At 40.9% G+C, this 25414-nt stretch overlaps 1 protein-coding gene across 2 annotated transcripts in view; it reads right to left on the reverse strand.

The window, feature by feature from the left end:
* LOC132403449 (C-type lectin mannose-binding isoform-like) overlaps window positions 1-25414 on the reverse strand; it is a 122569-nt gene that overhangs the window by 17873 nt on the left and 79282 nt on the right. Inside the window, exons 2-6 of one of the 2 annotated variants that reach the window (XM_059986851.1) lie at window positions 20012-20175; window positions 15917-16001; window positions 8116-8186; window positions 6184-6338; window positions 1375-1515 (exon numbers count right to left, since the gene is read on the reverse strand). In XM_059986851.1, the coding sequence (XP_059842834.1) occupies window positions 1375-1515; window positions 6184-6338; window positions 8116-8186; window positions 15917-16001; window positions 20012-20174 (615 nt within the window). In that variant the 5' untranslated portion in view covers window position 20175. The remainder of the gene's footprint in view (window positions 1-1374; window positions 1516-6183; window positions 6339-8115; window positions 8187-15916; window positions 16002-20011; window positions 20176-25414) is intronic. The other variant, XM_059986852.1, reaches the window with a different exon arrangement.

The raw sequence follows: 25414 nt of genomic DNA on the forward strand, positions 1-25414 counted from the left end.
CAGCTATGGGGAAAGAATTAATCAAAACCTGAACACAGAGGGAGTCAGGCCGATGAAGGGAAATATGGGAGGTGTGCTAATCAGAGATCATACCATGCCAGTAGATGAACAGGGTAAATAACAGAGCAGGTACAACAGTGGGGAGATCAGGGTTATCAACACGTACCCAGCACAGCAGCTCTATCTGTCTATATATTATATTTCCATATGCAGAGCAGATTACTCTGATTATATATTATATTCCCATATATAGAACATGTAGCATTCTGCCTCCTGTGAACATATCCTCACTCCAGAGCAAGGTACAAGACTGGCCTGCTGAGTCCTCCAGCATCTTGTATGTGTTACACTTGGTATATTTTGGGCATCTGAAGTTTGTACCATGAAGCTCTCAACCATCCATCAACATTTCAATATTCAAAGAAGTTGTGACATGATTCTATTAACAAGGTTACCTGTCTCTATTCAAATACTAAAGTAAAGTGGGCAATTCTAGACAGTGAAACTGTAGATAATTATTATTGTGTTAAAAACTATAAAATATCGTGCAGGAAGAGGAACATAGAACATAGACAGTTCCAACACAGTAGAAACACTTTCATCTAGAATGTTACATTCAGATTTTAACCTACTCCAAGATTAATCTCACCCTTCTCACCTTTGTATACCTCCATTTTTCTTTCATCCACGTACAATTTTAGAGTATCTTAAATGTTACTAACGTATCTACTTCTATATAAGGCCCAACATGCATTTCCCACTCACTTTGCTTCAAGCCTACCTCTGACATCTCCCCAATAATTTCCCCCAATCACTTTAAAAGAAAATCCTTTCATATTCCTAATTGACATCCTGGGAAAATGACACTGGTTATCCACTCTATCTCTGCCTCCCCTTAACTTGTATGTCTTTATTAAGTCGCCTCTCATCCTCCTTCACTCTGTAGTTGAGTGCTTTTGATGGGGCACAGCATGTTGAGTGTGTTCAGGAGGGATTCCTGGTCAGTAATCTTTCCTAAACACCTGCAACATACTCTGGATCTCATTCTAGCCAATAAATCTGACCAGGTGACAGATCTCTCAATGAGTTCACATTTCAGAAACAGTCTTCTTAACTCCCTGATATTTAGCACAGCCAAGGATAAGGATAAGAGCAGATGAGTGAGAACAGGAAGTCATACTGATCGTGTCCAATGAAGGAGTGTGAGAGGAGGATCATGTGCAGATAAACAGGGGCATAAACATGTGGGACTTTATTTGTTCACAGGACGTGGTGACACTGGTCAGACCAACATTTTTTGTCCTTCCCTGATCATCCTCTGAACATTTCAAAAGGCAGATAAGAGTCAACACATTCAAATGCCATTAACTTTACCTTGCAAATGTCATTCAGGCCAATCCAAGTCACTGGCTTTTCTTTGTCCACGATAGTGACCACATTAGAAATGAAAATGTTGTGTTCGTCTGAGGTCACAGAAGCCAGATGTCCACAATGTGCGTCTTGACTACAGAAATTCTTTAAATGAAAGAAATAATTTATTTGTCAATCAGAATCAGAGTCTTTCATCCTCTTACAGGCCTCTCAGTAAATTGTCCGATCTGACAGAACAAACAACAGCAGAATGGAGGAACAGGCCCTCAGATCCACAATTTTGTGGTGAGTTAATTAAGCCAACAATGCTGAATTGACATAATCCCTTCTGTATGTACCCAGTCCATGTCCCTTCATTCTCTGCATATTCATGTGATTATCTAAGAGCCTCGTAAGCACCTCTATTCTATCTACAGCCACCACCACTGCAGAGAGCACATTGCAGGCACCCTCCACCTCCTTGTCAAAATTTGCGCCACACAGCTCCTTTGAACTTACTCCTTCTCAACTTAATAGACAATAGACAATAGGTGCAGAATTAGACCATTCGGCCCTTCGAGCCTGCACCGCCATTTTGAGATCATGGCTGATCATCTACTATCAATACTCGGTTCCTGCCTTGTCCCCATATCCCTTGATTCTCCTATCCATAAGATACCTATCTAGCTCCTTCTTGAAAGCATCCAGAGCATTGGTCTCCACTGCCTTCCGTGGCAGTGCATTCCAGACCCCCACAACTCTCTGGGAGAAGAAATTTTTCCTTAACTCTGTCCTAAATGACCTACCCCTTATTCTCAAACCATGCCCTCTGGTACTGAACTCTCCCAGCATCTGGAACATATTTCCTGCCTCTATCTTGTCCAATCCCTTAATAATCTTATATGTTGCAATCAGATCCCCTCTCAATCTCCTTAGTTCCAGCTTGTACAAGCCCAATCTCTCCAACCTCTCTGCGTAAGACAGTCCGGACATCCCAGGAATTAACCTTGTGAATCTACGCTGCACTTGCTCTACAGCCAGGATGTCCTTCCTTAACCCTGGAGACCAAAACTGTACACAATACTCCAGATGCGGTCTCACCAGGGCCCTGTACAAATGCAAAAGGATTTCCTTGCTCTTGTACTCAATTCCCTTTGTAATAAAGGCCAACATTTCATTAGCCTTCTTCACTGCCTGCTGCACTTGCTCATTCACCTTCAGTGACTGATGAACAAGGACTCCTAGATCGCTTTGTATTTCTCACTTACCTAACTTTACACCGTTCAGATAATAATCTGCCTTCCTGTTCTTACTCCCAAAGTGGATAACCTCACACTTATTCACATTAAACGTCATCTGCCAAGTATCTGCCCACTCACCCAGCCTATCCAAGTCACCCTGAATTCTCCTAACATCCTCATCACATGTCACACTGCCACCCAGCTTAGTATCATCAGCAAACTTGCTGATGTTATTCTAAATGCCTTCATCTAAATTGTTGACGTAAATCGTAAACAGCTGTGGTCCCAATACCGAGCCCTGTGGCACCCCACTAGTCACCACCTGCCATTCCGAGAAATACCCATTCAACGCTACCCTTTGCTTTCTATCTGCCAACCAGTTTTCTATCCATGTCAATCTCTTCCCCCCAATGCTATGAGCTTTGATTTTACCCACCAATCTCCTATGTGGAACCTTATCAAAAGCCTTCTGAAAATCGAGGTACACTACATCCACTGGCTCTCCCTTGTCTAACTTCCTGGTTACATCCTCAAAAAACTCCAATAGATTAGTCAAGCATGATTTACTCTTGGTAAATCCATGCTGGCTCAGCCCAATCCTATCACTGCTATCTAGATATACCACTATTTCATCTTTAATAATGGACTCTAGCATCTTCCCCACTACTGATGTTAGGCTGACAGGTTGATAGTTCTCTGTTTTCTCCCTCCCTCCTTTCTTAAAAAGTGGGATAACATTAGCTATTTTCCAATCCTCAGGAACTGATCCAGAATCTAAGGAACATTGGAAAGTGATTACCAATGCATCTGCAATTTCCAGGGCCACCTCCTTTAGTATCCTAGGATGCAGACCATCTGGATCTGGGGATTTGTCAGCCTTCAGTCCCTTCAGTCTACTCATCACTGTTTCCTTCCTAATGTCAATCTGTTTCATTTCCTCTTTTACCCTATGTACTTGGCCCATCCATACATCTGGGAGATTGCTTGTGTCTTCCTTAGTGAAGACAGATCTAAAGTGCTTATTAAATTCTTCTTCCATTTCCCTGTTTCCCATAACAATTTCACCCAATTCATTCTTCAAGGGCCCAACATTGTTCTTAACTATCTTCTTTCTCTTCACATACCAAAAAAGCTTTTGCTATCCTCCTCTATATCCCTGGCTAGCTTGCGCTCGTATTCATTTTTTCTCCCTGTATTGCCTTTTTAGTTAAGTTCTGTTGTTCCTTAAAAATTTCCCAATCATCTGTCCTCCCACTCACCTTAGCTCTGTCATACTTCCTTTTTTTTAATGCTATGCAATCTCTGACTTCCTTTGTCAACCACTGTGGCCCCTTTTCCCCCTTTCAATCCTTCCTTCTCCAGGGGATGAACTGATTTTGCACCTTGTGCATTATTCCCAAGAATACCCGCCATTGCTGTTCCACTGTCTTTTCTGCTAGAATATCCATCCAGTCAACCTTGGCCAGCTCCTCCCTCATGGCTCCATAGTCTCCTTTGTTCAACTGCAACACTGACACCTCCGAGCTGCCCTTATCCTTCTCACATTGCAGATAAAAACTTATCATATTATGATCACTACCTCCTAATGGCTCCTTTACTTCAAGATTGCTTATCAAATCCTGTTCATTACATAACACTAAATCCTGGTTGGCTCTCATACAAGCTGTACTTAAATACTGTACATGCCCTCTGGTATTAGACACATTGACCATGGGAACAGGATACCAGCTGTCTACTCTGTCTAGGCATCTCATATTTATATAAACTCCATCAGGACTCTCCTTAGCCACCACCACTCCAGAGAAAACAAGCCCAGCTTATCAAAACTGTCCTTAGAGCACATGACCATAATGTCGACAGCAGCGTAGAAAGCGTGTTCTGAGTCATTCCCAAAGTCTTCACATCATTTATATAATGGGATGATGAGGAAGGAAATCTCCAGACAGGGCCAATCCAGCGTTCACTGCAACATAACTTCCTGACTCATGAATCTAACGACTCACTTAATCAGAATAGACATGCTGTACACCTTCTTTACCACCTATCAGCTGGTGTGACCACTTTCAGGAAGCTATGGACTCCTACAAAGCATCTGAACACTACTTCCAACAAAGCGAAATCCAATAGCATGAATGGCAGAGATGCTTCACTACCAGATGAACTTAACACCAACTGTGCCCACCTTGAAAGGGGGAATATAATTGCAGCTGGGAAGATCCCTGCTGCACCCGATGACCACGTGATCTCAGTCTCGGAGGCCGATATTAGGCTAATTTTAAAGTAGGTGAACCCTTGCAAGGCAGAATGCCATGACGGAGTGCCTGGTAAAGCTCTGAAAACTTGTGCCAACCAACTGGTGGGAGCATTCATTGACATTTTTAACCTCTCACTGCAATGGGCGGAACTTCCCACTGGCTTCAAAACCATTATACCAGTGCTGAAGAAGAATAATGTGAGCAGCCTTAATGACTATCAATAGGTAACATTCACACCTACTGTGATGAAATGCTTTGAGAGGTTGGCCATGACTAGACTGAACTCCTGCCTCAACAAAGATGTGGACCCATTGCAATATGCCTATCACCGCAATAGGCAGATGCAATCTCAATGGCTCTTCACACGGCCTTAGGCCACCTGGATAATACAAACACCTGTGTCAGGATGCTGTTCATTCACTATAGCTCAGCATTTAACACCCTCATTCCCACAATCCTGATTGACAAGCAATGGATCCTGGGCCTCTGTACCTCCCTCTGCAATTGGATCCTCAACTTCCTAACCGGAAGACCTCAATCTGTGTGGTTTGGTGATAATATCTCCTCCTTGCTGACGATCAACACTGGCGCACCTCGGGGGTGTGTGCTTAACCCACTGCTCTACTCTCAATATACCAATGACTATGTGGTTAGGCATAGCTGAAATAACATAAGTAAAATTGCTGATGATACAATCATTCATATAGCTGAGAGGGCATACATGAGCGAGATATGTCAACCAGTGTCGCAGCAACAAACTGGCACTCAATGTCAAAAAGGAAACAGCTGATTGTGGAGTTCAGAAATGGTAAGAGAAAGGAACACATACCAATCTTCATAGAGTGATCAAAAGTGGAGAGAATGAGCAGTTTCAAGTTCTTGTGTATCAAGATCTCTGAGGACCTAAACTAGTCTCTAAATATCGATGCAGCTATAAAGAAGACAAGACAGCAGCGATATTTCGTTGGGAGTTTGAAGAGATTGGTATGTCAACAAATACACTGAAAAACTTCTTTCAATGTACCATGAAGAAGATTCTGGCAGGCTGCATCGTTGTCTGGTAGGGGGGCGGCGGGGGGAACAGGAGGGTGCTAATAGACAGGAATAAAAGAAGCTGCAGAGGGTCGTAAATATAGTTGGCTCTCCCTTGGGTACTAGCCTAGAAATTACTCAGGACACTTTCAAGGAGCAGTGTCTCAGAAAGCCAGGTCCCCCGCACCCAGGGCATGCCCTGTTCTCACTGTTGCCATCAGGGCCTGCTGAGTTCCTCCAGCGTGTTGTACTTGTTGCAATATTCACCAGGCCTCCCAGAGCAATCACTGGTTTCAGGGACTTACCTGAGCTCCGTGCCATGTCATTTTGTCACTGAAAAACCGGTAACAGGAGTTTAAAAGAGGAAAATGAAACCAGTTTTCTTCACAGGGTCCTCTGGATAATTCACGTTTCTCAAGGTGTCGCTGAGTCCTCTCCAGTACCAAGGAATTGCGTGTCCCTTCAGTCAGAGAATTAGAATTTAAACCAACTGCAATAATCAAACAGTCACAGGTTTTGCTGTTTCACAACACCCGACCATGAAGGACACACAGAAGGTTAGGGTTTGAGGGGAGGAAGGAGCACCAGCTGTAGCTGTGGCCCCTCTAGTGTTTAATTCAGACCTAATGAGATCTCCCTCAGTTTGTCTCTTGTAAAGGGGGGAAAGGAACAAATGGAGGAACTGCAGGCTGATCGGCCTGATATTGGGAATGGACTATATGTTGGCAAATTATCTGAGGGACATCACAAATCGCTATTTAAAGCAGTGCAGGTTAATCACAGACTGTCAGGCGGAGATATTAATGGAAGACTGTACAATTTGTCTTCTTAGGCTCTCAGTTAGGATTGAGAAAGATTTTCCTCCCAAAGGAGAGGAAGGTGTTGGTGCAGGATTACCCTCAACATGGGGTGGCTGTTACACAACTGTCACACTGTCTTGACAGAGTGAGGTCCTGGTCTGGTGGCAAGAAGGTGCAAGTCCATTGTGGATTATCCTCTGCTGAACAGTTAGACAGGCAGAAATACACACACACGCACACATGCATTCTGACCAACTACTCACCATGAACACAGATACACCATCTTAAACAGCTTTGTTCTCAACTCTTCTCCCTCCATCTCCTCTTACCTTAATCCACTCCCTCAGTATGTCTTTCTTTGATAAATTTATGTCACAAATATAAGCCAAATGGTGTGACTTTCTGTCCTTTCCTCTGGAGATCAGGTTGCAAATTAACCAATGTTGGGAATTAAATATTTTCAGATGGGAGTTGAAGAGATAGGAAAATTGATAAAGGAGGGGTTGGCCCTGACAGTCAATGACGGGATGAAGACGGGGAGAAAGGATCTTGGTTCAGGAAATGAAGAAGTAATGTCAATTTGCTGCTTCTTCATTTGCTGAGAAATGGAAATGGGCAGAAGATATTGGGTCTGTCTCCAGGCCCCCAGTGGTGGGAGTGTGAAGTGTGGAATACATCAGAACATTACAGGCACATTTCAGAAATATAATAGTGTAGTCATGAGGGACTGTGAGCTTCATGTAGATTCGGAAATCCACATTAACAGTATTCACGAAGTACATACAGAATGGCTTTTGGGTTTCAATGATAAAGATCCATCAATAGATCAGCAATGAGCAATAAGAATAGGAGATTTGGAATAATTAAAAATGCTCTTTAACAGCAAAACAATGAAAACAAATTTCACCAGATAACAACAAAGCTAATGCTAATAAAAATGGAAACAGAATTTCCATGCTATCCTGTGGGAAATAGACCAAATCTTCCTCCAGGAAATAAAAAATGAAAAGATGAACTGAAGCTGTTGGGAGTCACTTGCAATCTGACCATGCTCCCTCAGTCCTTCATCCCCACCCTCACAGGTGACAAACAGACTGCACTTGGTGCAGGGGACCCAGTGCCTGCAGAAATTTCTTCTCTGTATCCACTCAGTTCCTAACAGGTAGTCACATACCCCTCTACCTGTAAATTTATTTTCCTATGATACAGTACATCACTGTGGAGAAATCTCTGTCTCCCAATCTGCAGGAGATTTTCTGACTCAGCTTCCATATCGATAGTTTTGAGATGAGTATGCCAGACAAGAAACAATTGCGACCACTTCCTACTCAGCCCCAATGTCCCCAAATTCCCATGTCCCACAATCCCAACACTTGCCTGTGCATTCATTCCTCACCGCAATATATTTCTAAAGCTCCTGGCATTAATGGACCTTACCTGCCACATCACCGACAAGCAGTGCAGTCACCACCAAAACCCACACCAGCATCGTGTTTCTTCCCTCAAACCTGAAACACAAGAAAATAATCCATCATTTTAGTCATTTCCCAGTGAAAGTGGGGATATCCTGTCTCCATTCCTACCTTTCTCTCTCTCTCCCGGCTCTCTGTGTCAATAAATTTTCTAACGGTGTCGCATCCCCATATATGTGCAGTTTCAGATCTTGGATGCTTCAGAAAATGTTGAAATTAAACACAATTGGCTCAACTAACCAACGTAAATATTACCACTGGCGAATCACTATAGACTGATGAGAACAAAATTAACAGGAAACCACAGAGATGACTTGTGAGCTTCAAGTGTGACTGTAGAGCATTATTCTGTAATGGAACACTGTGAAATTGAGGCTACAGAAATCGTTTTTTCATCCAATGATATGTTTGTGATATTAGAGCTCAATAAGTGTTATCAACATGCACTATTAGGATGCAATATTCAGGCAAATGCATGAACAACAGATTGCACTGGATAAAAAGATTTTGCTTCCTCAGAACCTTTTGGATGTACCTTTTAGTGTACCTTTTTGGATTTCGGATTGCTGATCATGAAAATAACAATGCCAATTCCCTATTACACACCATTTTTTGAAATCACCTATATTTGTTATTTCAATTCATAATTCACTGAATTAAAATGTTGTTCTCAACATAATCTGAAATGTTGCTCATAATGGAAGCATGCTTAGGCAGGGTAGGACAGGTTTAAGAACGGTGATAAAAGTATTATGCACACATGCATTTATGTGTATACTGGTTTGCAATCATAATGATCTACACACTGAGCATCCTGTGTGTACTGATTATAATAAAGAAATTGCATTTTCAGGAATATTTGAGACAGCAAAATGTCTCACCAAAGTTGCACAGCTGTGATATTTTCTGTAATATTTGTGGCGAGTATACACTTAAAACTCACAGATGGAGCATCTTTATTAAGAAAGCCCATGAGCTCCATGTTGGGTGTAAAATTGGCGACCAAGACAAAGAGCTTCTCATACTTGTTGCATAACATTCATTGTCGATCTTAGAGCTTGGTTCAGAATTTCTCAGAAACCAATGCTGTTTGCAGAGGAAGCAATGCCTTTGCAGCAGGACTTAGACAAATTGAAAGAATGGGCAAAAAAGTGGCAGATGGAATATAGTGTTAGGAAATGTACAATGATCCATTTTGATAAAAAGAACAATAGTCCGGACTATTATCTAAATTTGGAGAAGGTTCAAACATCGGAGTTGCAGGGATACTTAGGAGATCTCTCGCAATACTCCCAGAAGACTAATTTACAGAATGAGTCTGTGGTAAAGAAAGCAAATGCAATGTTGGCATTTGTTTCAAGGGGAATAGAATATAAAACCAAAGAGATTATGCTGAGGCTTTATAAGATGTTGGTTCAGCCGTACTTGGAATATTGTCAAGGACAACCATCCAGACTAAGATACATTGACTACTACACTCTGTCATCTGCAGGAAAGCCTTCTGAATCCAAGCATCCAAGTGATCACAGATCTCACTCATTTTCACCTTCTGGATGAGCATCCCATGCAGAACCTTATCAAATGACTGACTAAAATCCATATAATACATTATCCACAGCTCTACCTTCATCAATCAGCTTTGCCACATCCTCAAAAAGCTCAATCAAATTAGTAAAGAAGTGACTTGAACTTCCCCTGCAAAAATCATTAGTGTCCAAACCCACTTCTGGATGTGGAGATTCCCCTAAAATCCAAATATTTCACCCTTTGACATAACTGATAGTAACCGGAGTGCACGGCTGCAGTGAAACTCCCCCTGGAGCACAGGGATTCATCATGGACAATTCAACTAGAGGCTCCACTGTGAGTTCATGGAAAACCAATGTCCACCAAGCTTCCCAGAGCGATCACTGGTTTCAGGGACTTACCTCAGCAGCTGCCCATGTCTTTTTGGTGCTGAAAAACTGGTAACAGGATTTTAAATGAGAAACATAAAACCAGTTTTCATCACACGGCCCTCTGGATATTTCACATTTTTCAAGGTGTCACTGAGTCCTCTCCAGTTCCAAGGAATTGTGTGTCCCTTCAGTCAGAGAATTAGAATTTAAACCAACTACATTAACCAAAGTACCAGGCCCTAATAGTCACAGAGTTTGCTGTTTTACAACACCAGAGCATAAAGAACACACAGAAAGTCAGGACTCGAGAGGAGGAAGGAACATCAGCTGTAGCTGTGGCCCCTCTAGTGTTTAATACAGACCTAATGAGATTTTCTTCAGTCCATCTCTTGTAAGAGGGGGAAAGAGACAGATGGAGGAATGGACAGATGCAGGATGACCAAGCTGACATTGGGAATAGACAAGATCTTGGGAAATGATCTGAGGGATGGCACAAGTCATCCTTTAGGGCCTCCAGTGATTGGAGTGTAAAGTGTGGTATTCCTCAGAACATTAGAGGCACATTTCAGAAGGCTAATAGTGCAGTCATGAGGGACTGTGATCTTCATGTCGATTGGGAAATCCACATTAGCAGTATTCACAAAGTACAAGTCCACAATCTCTTATCCGAAATTCTGAAATCCAAAACGCTCCGAAAACCAAAGTTTTTCTCGCCAACAGCTGACGTCACTCAGGTGTGACGTGGCAGCACTAGCAGAGGCCACCAGACGACAGTTGTGGCTCAGCGCTCGTACTGGTTACACGTGCATTTGCTGTTCACTGATATTTTGTGTTCACTGTTGACTTTGTGTTTAATCTCACCGTGAAAATGTCAAAAAGAGCTGCAGATACCCCTATGGGTAACAATGAGAAAAAGAGAAGGAAGCATCTATCATTATCAATAACGCAGAAAGTGGATTTATTGCAGAAGCGTGATCGTGGTGTGTCTGTGCAGCATCTTACTGAAGAATATGGTGTCGGATCTACAACTGTGTATGATTTAAAGAAACAGAAAGACAAGTTACTGAAGTTTTATAGTGACAGTGACGTTCTACATTTATTCCAATAAGTCATTTACCATGTGTTTGATTCGGTTCAATTGAAGCTGTATATTTTTATGTTTTATTGAATGTTTTTGTTGGAAATAAAATATTTTTGTTGTCATTATTCCCTAAATAATAGAGTATAACAACTATTTACATAGCATTTGCATTGTATCAGGTACTATAAGTAAACTAAAGATGATTTAAAGTATGAAGGAGGATGTGTGTAGGTCTGAAGCTCCACTGGGCCCTAAAATCCACCCGCACTGAGACAGGTTAAATAAGTGACTTGAGCATGCGTGTTTTTTGTTATCCACAGGGATTCTGAAATCTGAAAAATTCTGAATTCCGAAATGCAACTGGCCCCAAGGATTTCAGATAAGGGATTGCGGACCTGTATATACAGAATGGCTTTCTGAATCCCAATGTTAAAGATCCAACAACAGTTCAGCAATGAGCAAGAAAAAAGTTTAATTCATAATCTTGTCACATAAGAATAAACATATTAAATTGAAAGTGACTTTCAACAACTAAAGAATGTAGAAGTGAAATAAGCCAGATGTAGATGAGGCGTGACTTTGCCTTGATCGGGTGAGTGATGGAGAAAATACAAATGGAATCAGAACCAGATTTATTATCACTGACATTTTTGATGAAACTGGATGTTTTCAAGTGGGAATAAAACTACACTCAAAGGTGTGATTGCAGAGAAGGAATGATGAAAATTCGAAAAACAAACCACAGTTATCACAAACACGCTGTATATCCACTAAGGGTACATTGAAAAGCAGGAAGAGCTACCAACCATTGGTAACATGCAATGACAAGGATCAAAAGAAAATTGTTTTATCAAAAGAGCAGCCAGCTCAAGATTTGGAATAATTAAAAATGCCCTCTTTTACAGCAAAACCAAGAAAGCAAATTTCATCAGATATGAACCCTGTTGCTGTTAATGAAAGAGGAAGCCATATTTCAATAAATCTTTCTCCAGAAAAAAGGGAAAAGATGAACAAAAGCTGTTGTGAGTCTCTGCAATCTGGCCATGCCCCTCAGGCCTTCATCCTTACAGTACCCTCACAGGTGACAAATACACTGCCCTCAGTGCATTGAACTTTCTTGTCTTTGTCCACTGAGTTCCTCACAGATAGTCACATACCCCTCTACCCACAACTTTATTTTTCTGTGTAACATTACTGTGGAGAAATATCTGTCTCCTGATCTGCAGGAGAGTTTCTGACTCATCTTCCATATCAATAGTTTAGAGATGAGTATCCCAGACAGAAGAAAATTTCTACCACATCCCAACCAGTCTAATGTCAACAAATTCCCATGCCCCACAGTCCCAGCACAATGATTGTGCATTCATTCCTCTCAGCAATATATTTATAAAGTTCCTCGTATCAATGGACCTTAAATGTCACATCACTGGCAGTGTGGTTACCACCAAAATGCATACCATTTTTCTTCCCTCAAACCTGAAATACAAGAAAATAATTCATCATTTGTGTCAAGTTTCCCAGTGAAGGTGGAGATAACCTGTTGCCATTCCCAACACTCTCTGTCCCAGCCCTCTGTGTCAATAAAGTTTTGGATGGTGTAGCATCCCCTCATATGTGTAGATTTAGATCTTAGAAGTTTCAGAAATAGAAACATAGAAAACCTACAGCACAAAACAGGCCCTTCAGCCCACATCACTTTCAGGGCATCTGTCATCCTCCGTCACTCCAAGGAGAAAAGGCCAAGTTCGCTCAATTTGTTTTCATAAAGCATGCTCCCCAATCCAGGCAACATCCTTGTAAATATCCTAATAAATATTTAACTAAGCACAATTGGCTTGACTAACCAATGTAAGTACCAATAGCCTGATAAGAACATAATTAATAGGAAACCATAGAAATGACTGAGCCCCATGTGACTGTGGGATGTTACTCTGTAACTGAACTCTGAGAAGTGGAGGCTGCAGAAAGCATTTATGATCACATGATGTGTTTGTGATATTGGAGCTCAGTGAATGTTATCAATATGAATAATTAGGATGTAATATTCAGTTGAATCCTTCAAAAACAACAGATTATTTACATAGATTACCTCACTCACTAATATACCTGCTCTGGTCTGTTACCCTTCAATTTCCCATCATAGGGGATGATCTCTCTCTGTCACTGACTCTGGAAACTTTGTAATCAATTTGTGAGGAATGGGTTTAATTTAGAATGGTGACCACTTTCAAATAAGGAGCTGGAGTGAAGTCTGTTCAGGAGAAACATGGACATTTGGGGAGATAATAGACTGGCTGATATTTGATGCTTCTCCAGGGACAGTTCAGCAAAATCCCTGAGTTACCATTATGTGGGAAGAAATCCATCGATCTCCAGTGGAGTGGGACTAATGGGTCAAATGGCTCTTTCTTTCTCTGGAATCTCTCTTGTTCTTCAATCACCACTTTAACAGGCAAAGCAAGTGATCTCTGAAACTCATTGTAGATTCAGTTCATCCTCATCCCCTTCAAGAACAACAGAATGATGCAATGATACTGCACAGAAGGAGGTTATTTGCCCCATCGTATCTGTACCATCTCTCTGATTTGCAAGCCATTTAGTTTAATTCTCCTGCTCTTCCCCTCTGCCACTGGGAATTGTTCCTTCACAGATTCAGCCAAATATTTTGATAGTTATTATTGACTCTGATTCCAGCAGCCTTTCAGTCATTGATTTTCACATCATGACAACTTTGTGAGCAAAAAGAATTCCTCCTGAAATATCTGATCCATTTGCCATCTAAGATCTCGTTCCTTTGGTTCCTGCTGCCTGGCAGAACAATAGCCATCACTGGCCTGTGCTGGCCAGAGGGAATCATCAGCGTGGGGTGTGAGTGGCAGAGAAGAATACAGAGAGTACTCCACAACATTCCTGATCTCAAAGCTTACAGATGATGAAAAGGCATTGGCATGTCAAAAATGGATCACTTGCTGAGATACACTCAGCCTCTGCAAGGTCCACACACAAACTTCTTTGGATACATGGCTGGGTTATGGTTTGCTAAATTGCTTTCCTTACTCCACTGAAACATTGCTAAATTTGGGAAGTTAGTTTTCAAGTAGAAAAATGGAAGTATCTCAGAGGAGATATCTGGAGATATTTGTGAAGGAAGAAGGTGTGACTAGGTTAAGAGAGTTGGGAGGAAGATGGATTGTGTGTCTCTGGGTAGTGGGTGGGGGAGTGGATGTCACTCTTGTACAGGATTAATACAGGCTCCACAGGTTGAATAGCATCTTTTACAGCTGGAACCATTATTTGAGTGTCTGAACAACATGAGTAGAACTGAGGAACAAGAAAGCCATAATCATCTAGAGAGATAGAACTTCAGGACCCCAAACACTCAGTGGTTTTGGGTCTTGATCATAATTGAATTTGGATGTGGTGAGACATTGAGCAAAGTGGTGTCTGTCCCAGTGTATTGACTCCACTCCAGTACAGTGTTTCAGATACACTGAGATACCTCAGTACCATGGAGATAAAGGTGATTTAAAATATTTCAAAGTAATTGTTTTGCAATTCTTACACTGTTTTTTTGTAGAATTTTTATGAAAAGCTCACAGTTGATTAATTGAAAGTTGAGCCAGTTTGATAATACAATTGCTGATCTCATGTTGTTGAAGAATGAGAGATTGACATGATATTTATCTGTATTTCTCACTTCCTTCTGAGAGCAGATAAGTTCATTTTTATCTGTCACACACAAAATGTGTTACTTTCCATCTTCCGATGTGGTATTGTTGATAAAACCAAAAAATTGCGCATCTCAAATTTTTGAGAGATAACTGTGTAGTCCTTGCTTACTTCTGATGACAATGGATGAAGGTACAAGCATGTAGTGAAGATGGAGAGTCACTTAGAGGTCACAGAGTCAACGATCGACAGGTCCCATCTAAAGGGGCTTCACTCAGGAGCTGGGTGTTTACTGCAGACTAACCATTCCATTTACTGAGATGTCCTACAATATAATAGTGGGAGTCTGTATATTCTGATCATGCACAGTCCTCTGCGACACAACGTTTAAAAGATTCTCAACCTTCTGCACAAGGGAATTACTCCTCTCTAAATCCTAAAATGTTAATTATGCCCTAGTTCTAGGTTCTCCAGACTGAGCAGATAGAATTTCATTATCCACCCCCCAGTTCCTCTCAGAATCCGACACTTTCAATGAGAACATTTTCAGTTTTTTTGTTCTAAATTCTTGTGAGTTTAATTCAATGTCCCTCATTATCTCTTCAGTGGACACTTCACTCATTCCAAAATTTCATTTGATGGATCAAAGCTGCACTGATCCAAGGCAGGCATTTCCTGTCTTAGGAATGGAGTCCAAAACAACCCCTGATCACCAGATGAAGTCTCATTGTAACATTCTGGAATATCTTCAAGACTTCCTTGAATTTTTTCTCCAAAGTTCTTAGAATAACAGACAATGTATTATTTCATTATACCTGCAGATTAACATTTTGCATTAAATTCTGTCATGGTCCCATCTGGCTATCCCCTACGTCCCTGATTGTGCCTTAATTCCCATCATCTGATCCTCTTTGCTGCTAGTTCAATTAATTACAGCACACCTGGTTCCCATTAGAAAATATAGGATCAGAACTCTGGCAGCACAGTCATGGGTTGCTGATTCATTGGTTGATTCTAGTGTGTAAACCTTGTTTCTTGATCCCTTAGGACTGTTGATTCTAAGCTCTGCGTAATATTCTGCGTAAACCTTGTCTCCGAGTCAAGATTCCCCTGGTTACCTGTTCCACGTTCGCGACTGTGCTAGCACCTCTCGATCCTGCCTCCGTGCCTGTGTCCTGCACGTTGGTTCATCCCCAATCACTCCTTTGAAACAAATTCTAAATCAGAATCAGGTTTATCATCACTGAGATAAGATCATACAATATTGGAGCAGAATTAGGTAATTTAGCCCATCCAGTGCTCCATTTTATCAAGGCTGATCTATTTATCCCTTTCAGCCTCATTCTTCTGTCTTCCTCCTGTTAGTGTGATATTTTGAGTCAGCAGATAACTTCAGCCAGCATTCTTCAGATCTGAATTGTGCATAGAGTTTAATACAGCTCTGAACAATAGGTTCACAGACCGAGCAGACCAAGAAGCAGGCATTGGCTAATCATCTGCATGTGCACGATGCCAATCAATGTTCCATTGTATGGATGCGACAGCGGTTAACACTTGCTTTGGGTTGATGGTGGGAAGATTGTAAATATGGAATTGTTTGACTTCTCAGAACTACCTGCCCTTCCACCTACCTCCATATCATCTGCTGGGATTTCTCATTAAGCATTTGTCAGAATCAGAATTGGATTTATTATCATTGGCAGGTAACGTCAAATTTGTTAACTTAGCAGCAGTAGTTCTATGTAATAGAAAAGATAGAAGAAAAAAAACACAAAATAAATAATAAATTAATAAGTAAATCAATTACTTATATTGAATAGATTAAAAATCATGGGAGGGAAGGGGAGGGAGGGATCGTTCCTCAAGCACACTTTATTTACTTGTGCACAGGGAGAACAGTGTGGCCTCTGTCACCACACAGCTCTGAAGTCCGAAGAGAGGGATGCCATTTTTATACAGCCTGGCAGTTACACATAATGACCATTTGGTATACTGCCTATATTCCAATTCCTAACTTGCAAGATGAAACATCATTTACAATGCAGGTGTTAAAAGTGAATAGAAGCTACAAGCTAACAGCCAACCATACTTTGAAGTTGTTAAAGTAACTGTCCCTTAGTTGCTGTGTGTGCCCTTGTATCCTTCAACTGCATTCATACCTCATCTCAGTAAACCAAATGGCTCCAGAAACCTCCTGTAAAAGGTAGTGTTTTGTTCTTCAAAGATCTTTCTTGTCTGGGCTGTTTGGACTCTACCTACAGTCTATCCTTGCACAGACATTTATTAACTCTTGCCTTGCAGCAATTTCCACGGGCGGGGGGAAGGGAAGAACCCACAAAGAGGAGCAATTGAGATCTGTACCATAGTCAGGGGGTTAGTTAGTGAGATTTTGAGGAACAGATTTTTGGCTATCATTTTTCTGACATGCTCTTTCTTTGTACTCATTGAAGCTTACCCAAAAGATTTTAGTATCAATACCCATTAAACCTGTATCCACAGTCATTGTTATCATCATGGACAGTCTTGTGAACTAGAACCATAGAATCAGAGAACACTACAGCACAGAAAACAGGCTATTTGGCCCTTCTAGCCTGTGCCAAAACTTTATTCCACTGGTCCCATTGACCTGCACCCATTCCATAACCCTCCAGATCTCTCCCATCAATGTATCTATCTCATTTATTCTTAAAACTTAAGAGTGAGCCCACATTTTCCACATCAGCTCGTTCCACACTCCCACCACTCTGAGTGTAGAAGTTCCCCCTAAACATTTCCCCTTTCACCCTAAAGCCATGTCCTCTTGTATTTATCTCTCCTAATCTAAGTGGAAAGAGCCTACTCACATTTACTCTGCTGATATTGAAGATGAATTGGTGAATGCTACACATGGAGTGTAAAATCAAGAACCAGGAAGTTGTGCTGTTTGATGGGAGAAATAGCAAAACAGATTTTACAAGTTGAGAAACCAGTCGATGATGGTGTGTGGACAGGACATAATTGTCTAGTTTCTCCATCTGTGTAGTTTACAATATTTCCAGCATTTTCATTTCAGATTTCCAGCATTTATTCTATCTAACAAATAAAGTTTAGCTTTTTGCCACAAACTTGAGAATAACTACAGCAGATGGAAATCCAAAGCAACACTCACAAAATGCTGCAGGAACATAACAGGCAAGGCTAAACCTGTGGAAAAGAGTAAACAGATGATGTTTTGGGCCAAGACCCTTCATCAGGACTGGAAAGGAAGTGGAGAAATCAGAATAAGATGGGGGGAGGAGGGGAGGAAGAACTACATGGTGACACGTGATAAGTCAAACCAGGAGGGTGGGGAGGTGGGTTAGAGTAAAGAGCTGGGTAGTTGATTGGTGTAAGAGATAAAAGGCAGGAGAAGGGAGGATCTGATAGGAAAGGACAGAAGACCATGGAAAAAATAGAAGGGAGAGGAGTGCCAGAGGGAGGTAACAGGCAGTTAAGGAAATAAAAATAGAGAGGGAAACAGGAATGGGAATAGTAAAGAAGAGGAGGGAGAGGAAGGAGATACCAGCAGGGAAGATGGTAGAATAACAATGGCTGGAGTTTCTGGGAGCATTTCAAAAGGTGCAAGGTAGTTACACCTCAGAGAAAGCGAGCATTGTGTATCTCTTTAAACAAAATCTTCATGAAATTCCTAATAATATCCTGAAAGCATGAAATCAGTTAATGTGTCCCCGTGGTGATAATGAAGTCATATTTAACTCCTACCAGGTCTTCCTCACCTCACCTGCTTCAAGTGGGGTGAGCACTGCTAAATCGGTGATGTTCTCATTTTTATCAGGGATATGCAGTACATGCAACAGACCTGGTGAATGATGGCACAAGCACCCCACTTCTCAACCAATAATGAAGTCTAGTGCTAGGACCACAGTGCGGATTGCCACCAATATCCTTGTAGGTAGGTTTGCTTGAGCTGTTGAGGAGGGTTTCAGCTAATGTGGCAGGGAGATGAGAACTGGAGTGTTAGGGCTGAGGATGAGTCAGCTGGTTTACCAGTAAATCCACTACAATAGAGATGTATCTTCAAATGTAGTTAATTCATGTCAAAGATATTTTAACTGAAATGAAGACTTAGAATTCTGTGTCAGAGAGGGTGTGTGAGGGGCATATGGAACAATGGAAATATGTCTGTTGGGGAAAAACCATATGAGTGGAGTGGAGACAGTTGCCATAGAAAGAAATGTCAGTTTTCTGGGGAGTGATGAGGGAGAAAGGAACGTGCAGGACGGTGGGCAGTGGATGGGGGAGTGCAAGTATCTGGATCTCTCTTAACCAGTGCTAGTAGAGACTTAATGGGCTGATCATCTTCTCAAATGCTGCAACAATTCTGTAAATTTGAAATCCGACATCCATGAATCCAGAAACCACTATCATCTGGAGAAATGGCTCTTCAGGTTCTTGGTTATTCAATGAATTTGCGTCTGAATTGGAATTGAATTTAGATGTGGACAGGTACTGAACAAAATGGAGTGTATGAAACCCATTCCCGTCGTCTTTCAGGTCCACTGAGCTATCTCATTATGCGCAAAACTGTAAAACATTTTCTGTGTAATTCACCTCCCTCAGTGAACACAGAGTTATCAGTTTGTTTTTTGTTCTCAGTAAGTTCCTTGTTGTCTTTTACTCAATGTTCCATCTTCTTTGACGGCATGTTTCCATGGAGAAAATACAGAGAAGTCAGGAAGAAGAAACCAGTTGGGTTGACAGGAATTGTCCATTAAACACTGGAATCCACCAATGAGGAAATATAAGCAAGGTAGATGGAAAATCTGGGCATGATGAGGGAGAACCAAAATGAATTTGTGAAGGGAAATCCATGACTGATCATCCAGTCAATGATGTCACACACTCTCTCCACTGGGTCAGTATCCAAATACTGAAGTGAAAATTCCCAATAAATACTCAAAGATCAGACAGCATCAGGATGTGAAGAAGCTATGAAGGAGAGGAGTGAAATTTGAAGCTAGGAGGTGATATGTGGATGAGGTATGGGGCTAAAGGTGAAGGAATTTGATGGGGAGTAGAGCAATTGGCAAACACGGAGGAGAAGGTGTTAAAACTGCACCGAATGCAAAATGGAAAAACGAATGGCTTAGAAGTGACCAAATATTAGAAAAGTCAATACAGATCCCATCGTTTTGTAGGCTTCAATATGCAATAGGAGCTTCTGCTCCTCCTACCAGAGAGTGGCATCATCACTGCAGTACAGAATGCCAGAAAACAACATGTCGCTAATGGGAATGTGAAATTCTGTGTACAACGAGTTTCTGTAATGGCAAACAGCAGTTCCACTTCGAGTGTCGCATCCCAGGTGCAAGAGTCAGGATTGTTCCACATTGACATTCTGGAAAACAAAGCAAAGTCATAAAATGTGACAGACAATAAAATATTTTCTGGAACTGATTTTTGTTTCACACAGACCAGATGTGAAAACTGGAGCACTGATTTAGTCAGTAATTCTCTGTTGGACCTTGAACCACCTTGATCAGAACAACAACATTAATTCAACTAGGAATATACTTATAAAGTAAGGCAAACAGAAACAGGTAAATTCAGTTTAACAGATTGATTGAAAGATGGAGAGAACAAACAGAAAGATGAAGCATTTTGAGTGATGTGGTTGAACCGACAGTAAAAACATAGAAACATAGAAAACCTACAGCACAATACAGGCCCTTTGGCACACAATGCTGTGCTGAAAATGTACTTACATTAGAAATTACTTGGAGTTACCCATAGCCCTCTATTTTCTATGCTCCATGTACCAATTTCTTAAAAGAACCCATTCCATCCACCTCCACCGCCGTTGTCTGCAGCCCATTCCACACACTCATCAGTCTTTGCATAAAAAACTTACCCCTGACATCTTCTCTGTACCAAATTCCAAGTACCTTAAAACAATGCCTCTTTGTGTTAGCTGTTTCAGCCCTGGGGAAAAAACCTCTGACTATCCACACAATCACCATCTTATACACCTCTATCAGGTCTCCTCTCATCCTCCATCGCTCCAAGGAAGAAAGGCCAAGTTCACTCAACTTATTCTCATAAAATAGAAAATAGAGGCGGTGCCATGCTTTCTTTGTAATGACAGTTACAAGTGAAACCCAGGACAGATCATCTGAAATGATAACACTGAAGGGTTTAAAGTGTCTGATCCCCCAATGAGGACTGACTCATCAACATCCAGTTTCCTCATCCTGTAGTCAATAATCAGCTCTTTCTTCGTGATGATATTGAGTGACACCACTCAGCTAGATTTGATTCAACCAACAACAGTGGTGTCATCAGCAATCTTAAATATGGCAATTGGAGCAGTGCTTAGCCTCTGAGTCATATATATAAAGACAGTAATACAAGGGTCAGGCACACAGCTTTGAATGCACCTCTGCTGATACAATTTTGGAGGAGGTGTTGTTGCTGATATGACCAGACTCGGGTTTACAAGTGTGAAAATTGAGGAGATATTGAGGCCTAGGCCTTGCATTTTATTGATTAGTTTTGAGAGGATGCTAGTATTGAATGCCAAGTGTAGACAATGAAAGGCATCCTGATGTATACATCTTCACTGCCCAGACATTCCAGGTTGAGTGAAGAGATAATGCAATGGCACTTGCTGATGACCTGTTATATCAAGACGCAAACTGGAGCACATCGAAGTTGGCTCTCAGACAGGATTTGATGTATTTCATCAGCAGCCTCTGAATGCTCTTCATTACAGTGGATGCAAGTGCTACTGAATGATACTCATTAAGGCAAGTTACCACATTCTTCTTTGGCTTCAGCATAATTGAAGCCTGGTTGAAGTAGAAACCTGTTGAATTGAGAGGTTAAAGACATTATTGAACACTCCAGCCAGTTGATCAGTACAGCTCTTCAGAACTAACCAGGTATCCGGTCTGGGCCAGATGCTTTCCATAGGTTCACTCTCCTGAAGGATGCTCTCATGTCAGCTTCAGGGACTGAAATCATAGTGTTAATGGGGTCTGTTGAATTTTGTGAAGGTGTCACCATGTTTTGATTGTCAAATCAAGCAGAAAAGGCATTGGACAATTGGGATTGAAACCCCGTTGTTACCTAAGTCACTTGGTTTCACCTTGTTAAAGGGGATAGCAACTAAGCCCTGCCAAAACAATTGAGCATCCATCAATGGTTTGTTTATTCCACAATTGTGTGTTAGGTGTCCTTCTGGAGGTTGTAGCTGGACCTCTTCTATTGTACTTGCTCGCCAAACCTGAACACCACTGGCCTACCCCTCAGCAGATTGCCAATTTCATGGTTCATCCAGAGCTTCTGCTTGGGGAAGTCATAATGATTTTGTGAGGACTCATTCATCTATGACAATAAAGTCCGTGACTACCATAACAAATTCATTCAGATCCTCTGCTGTGTCTATGAACGTAGTCCAACTTGAAGCAATTCCATAGTTACTCTTCTGCCTCCTGAACCACGCCTTGTCCTCCTTACCTCTGGAGTCTTGCTCTTTTGCCTCTGCCTGTGTGCAGCCAGATGATCACATTTCATGTAATACGGTCTAGGAATTGAACTGTCAGCATTCCTTATAGTAGTATTCAGTGGTTGAATGTTTTATGACCCCTTGTGCTACAGGTGACATATTGATGATTATTGTGTAGAACTACCTTCAAACTAGCCTGTCTGAAGTCCATGGCAGTGGATTGAAAGGCATCGGGTTGTTTGCTGACTGAGGTGCTCAATACGTTGAGTGCTTGCTTAACTTCAATCTTTGGTGCTCAGGATCATGGAGCAAAAATCTGTCAGGAAGCAGAATGGTTGGCACTTAATCATTCAATGTTCCATGTTGGGGCGAACAAGATTGTGACAAAACCACTATCTTCAAGCACAACGAAAAGCTTCTCATGAAACACAAACCCCAATATTTTGCCTTCTTTGAATCAGCAGTCCAGACCATCTGGTCTGTCGAGAAACCTCTGGGTCTAACTGATGTATTGAATATATCTGAGGTCAGCCATATCTCTGTAAAACACAGAATGCAACAATCCCTCATTTCCCTTTGATACAGCTATCTTGCTGTTAAATCCTCAATCTTGCTCTCTAGTGACTTGTTTTGGGAAGTCATAAGTCTTCTATTTATGAAAGGCTCTAAAAAGAAACCAGGAAATATGAAGCTGGTGAGCCTATCGCAGTAGTAGGGAAGTTATTGGAAGCTATTTTAAGGGAATGGCTATATGAGTGTTTGGATCACCATCGATGATCAGGTGTAATGTATGGATCAGTTATTTTAGAGCAATAACTCCCCTTATCAATATGTATCGAGTGTTGTCTACGCATGCATATTGATCTGTTGTCTACACATGTACTTTTCTCTCTCTTTCTTACTGCAATAGGAATACATCAGTTAAAGCCACCTTCGGCATGCATGCATGCTTTTATTTTTATTAAATTTGCAGTTATAGAGACAGAACAAATTGACAGCAAGTATGAACCTGACTGTCAGAGAATGTCACCAAATGCATAGTTATGGGATGATTATGGAATGAGACAGTGAGAGGAAAAAGTTAAGCAGCACAGATTATTACATCTCCATGGGTGTTTTGAGACTGTCTTGTAACTATGATGTAACTAAGTATTTGGTGAGCATAATATAATATTCTTGTGATGGTGGGGTGATGTAATTTCCCACCAGTGTAAGGTCACGTGATGACATGTTCTCAATAGGTATAAAACGGGAAACCTGCTGTGATGCAGGAGTTCTTGTGTTGAGTCGTCATTCAGTTCGTCTGTTAATCCATTATGTTGCGCATATGGTCTCATGACGCAGTTTCATTTTATAGTGGAGTTTTACTTTCTACTGTAAGAATTGTTGTGCAGACAGTTTCACCAAATCACTGGCAATTATGTTTGATGTATCTTTGATTTAATCTTAAAGTTTAAGTATTGGAGAGTGAAGATGTTACGGAAGTACGGGAACCTGAGGGATCAAGTAAAGTTCTACGGTTTAATACAAGATCGACCTTATTGGATCTTCTTTCGAGGAAATAGCAACCTGCATCTGAGATATCTCCTGCCTGTAAAAGCAGAAAGGGTTGTGCAATGTTATTTGCCCAGAAGAAGGTCAGTTCCTTTGAGCCGTTTTTATTTCCTTCATCGTGAAATCTTCGAGCAAGACATATTTCGGCTGGGATCAGCAATAACTTCACGTCATCGAGGAATTTATTACTTCAGGAAAGTATTTCCTAATTGACTGTATAAATCACTTGTACTTTTGTACTTACCACTTTAAGAACTGTTCAAGTTGCCGTCCAGCAGTTAACTTCCGGTTAAGTTAGTCGTTAGTTTACTTTTCATTTTTTGTTCAGCGGAGTTTAATAAGTTGTTTATTTGTTTATTTAAAAAACCTGACTAAATTCGATATTCATTGTTGCCAGAGATGTACCATAAAAATTGGGGGCTCTTGTCCAGGATGTTCCATTTTTAAGCTTGTGCTTGTTTAATTATCAATCTGATTTGGAAAAGGAAAATGCTCAATTCTTTCATTTGATTGGTTTGTGGATGGTATTCGACAACAATGAATATTGATGACTTTCTTGTATCGCCAGACCTGGAGTTATTAGCGAAGGTGACAATGAGTGATGTATCTGAGATTACTGGCAGGTTGGACCTTAAAGGTACTTAAAAAGCTACAACAAAGTCAGTAATTCAGAGAAAGATGGCGTCACACTATGTAGATTTGGGGGTTTTTGATGAAGCGGTGTTAGACATGTTTCCAATAAGTATTCTGGAGATGCAGATGCAAATAGAACAAATGAAGTTAAAACAATATAAACCGGACTTGGAACGATGTAGGTTACAAGATGAAAATAAAAAGAGAGAATTTGAAGCTAAAGAAGTAGAGAGAAAGATGGAGTTTGAGCTAGTGATTGAGAAATTAAGGTCTGAGAATCAGTCTCCTGGTTCTAGGAAACAGTTTATTGCTAGTCAAGAAGTTATATTAGCTCCTCCATTTAATGAAACAGAAGTGGATCAATATTTCCAACATTTTGAAAATGTTGCTGTGATTTCAGAGAGGCTGAAAGAGAAATGGTCAGTGATGTTACAGAGTGTATTTAAAGGCAAGGCACAACAAGTTTATACAGCTTTAACTGCTGAGCAAGCACTTAATTATGATATTGTGAAACAGCATATATTGAAAGCGTATGAACTAGTTCCAGAGGCTTATAGAGAAAGATTCAGAAATTTGAATAAATCTGTGGGAAAAGCTTACGTGGAATTTGCCTACAATAAAGCTGTGTGTTTTAAGAAATGGGCTTCCTCTAAAAATGTAAATGGGGAGTATAATAGATTGAAGGAGTTGATTTTAATGGAGGAATTTAAAAGGATCATCCCTGTTGAAGTAAGAACATACTTAAAAGAGAGGGACACAGCTACGCTGCAGGAGTCTGCTAAATTAGCTGATGAGTATGCTGTAATCCATAAGAACAAATTTCCTCACGGCAGAACTTTTAAAAGGAAAAATAGCACAGTGAGTCAAAGTAAGCCAGAAAATAAATCAGAAGTTAGTGAGAAAGGTAAGGATGAAGGAAAACATGTGAGGGCAAGTTAGTTTG

This window comes from Hypanus sabinus, chromosome 13 (genome assembly GCF_030144855.1).
Source record: "Hypanus sabinus isolate sHypSab1 chromosome 13, sHypSab1.hap1, whole genome shotgun sequence".
Taxonomy (NCBI): Eukaryota; Metazoa; Chordata; class Chondrichthyes; order Myliobatiformes; family Dasyatidae; genus Hypanus; species Hypanus sabinus.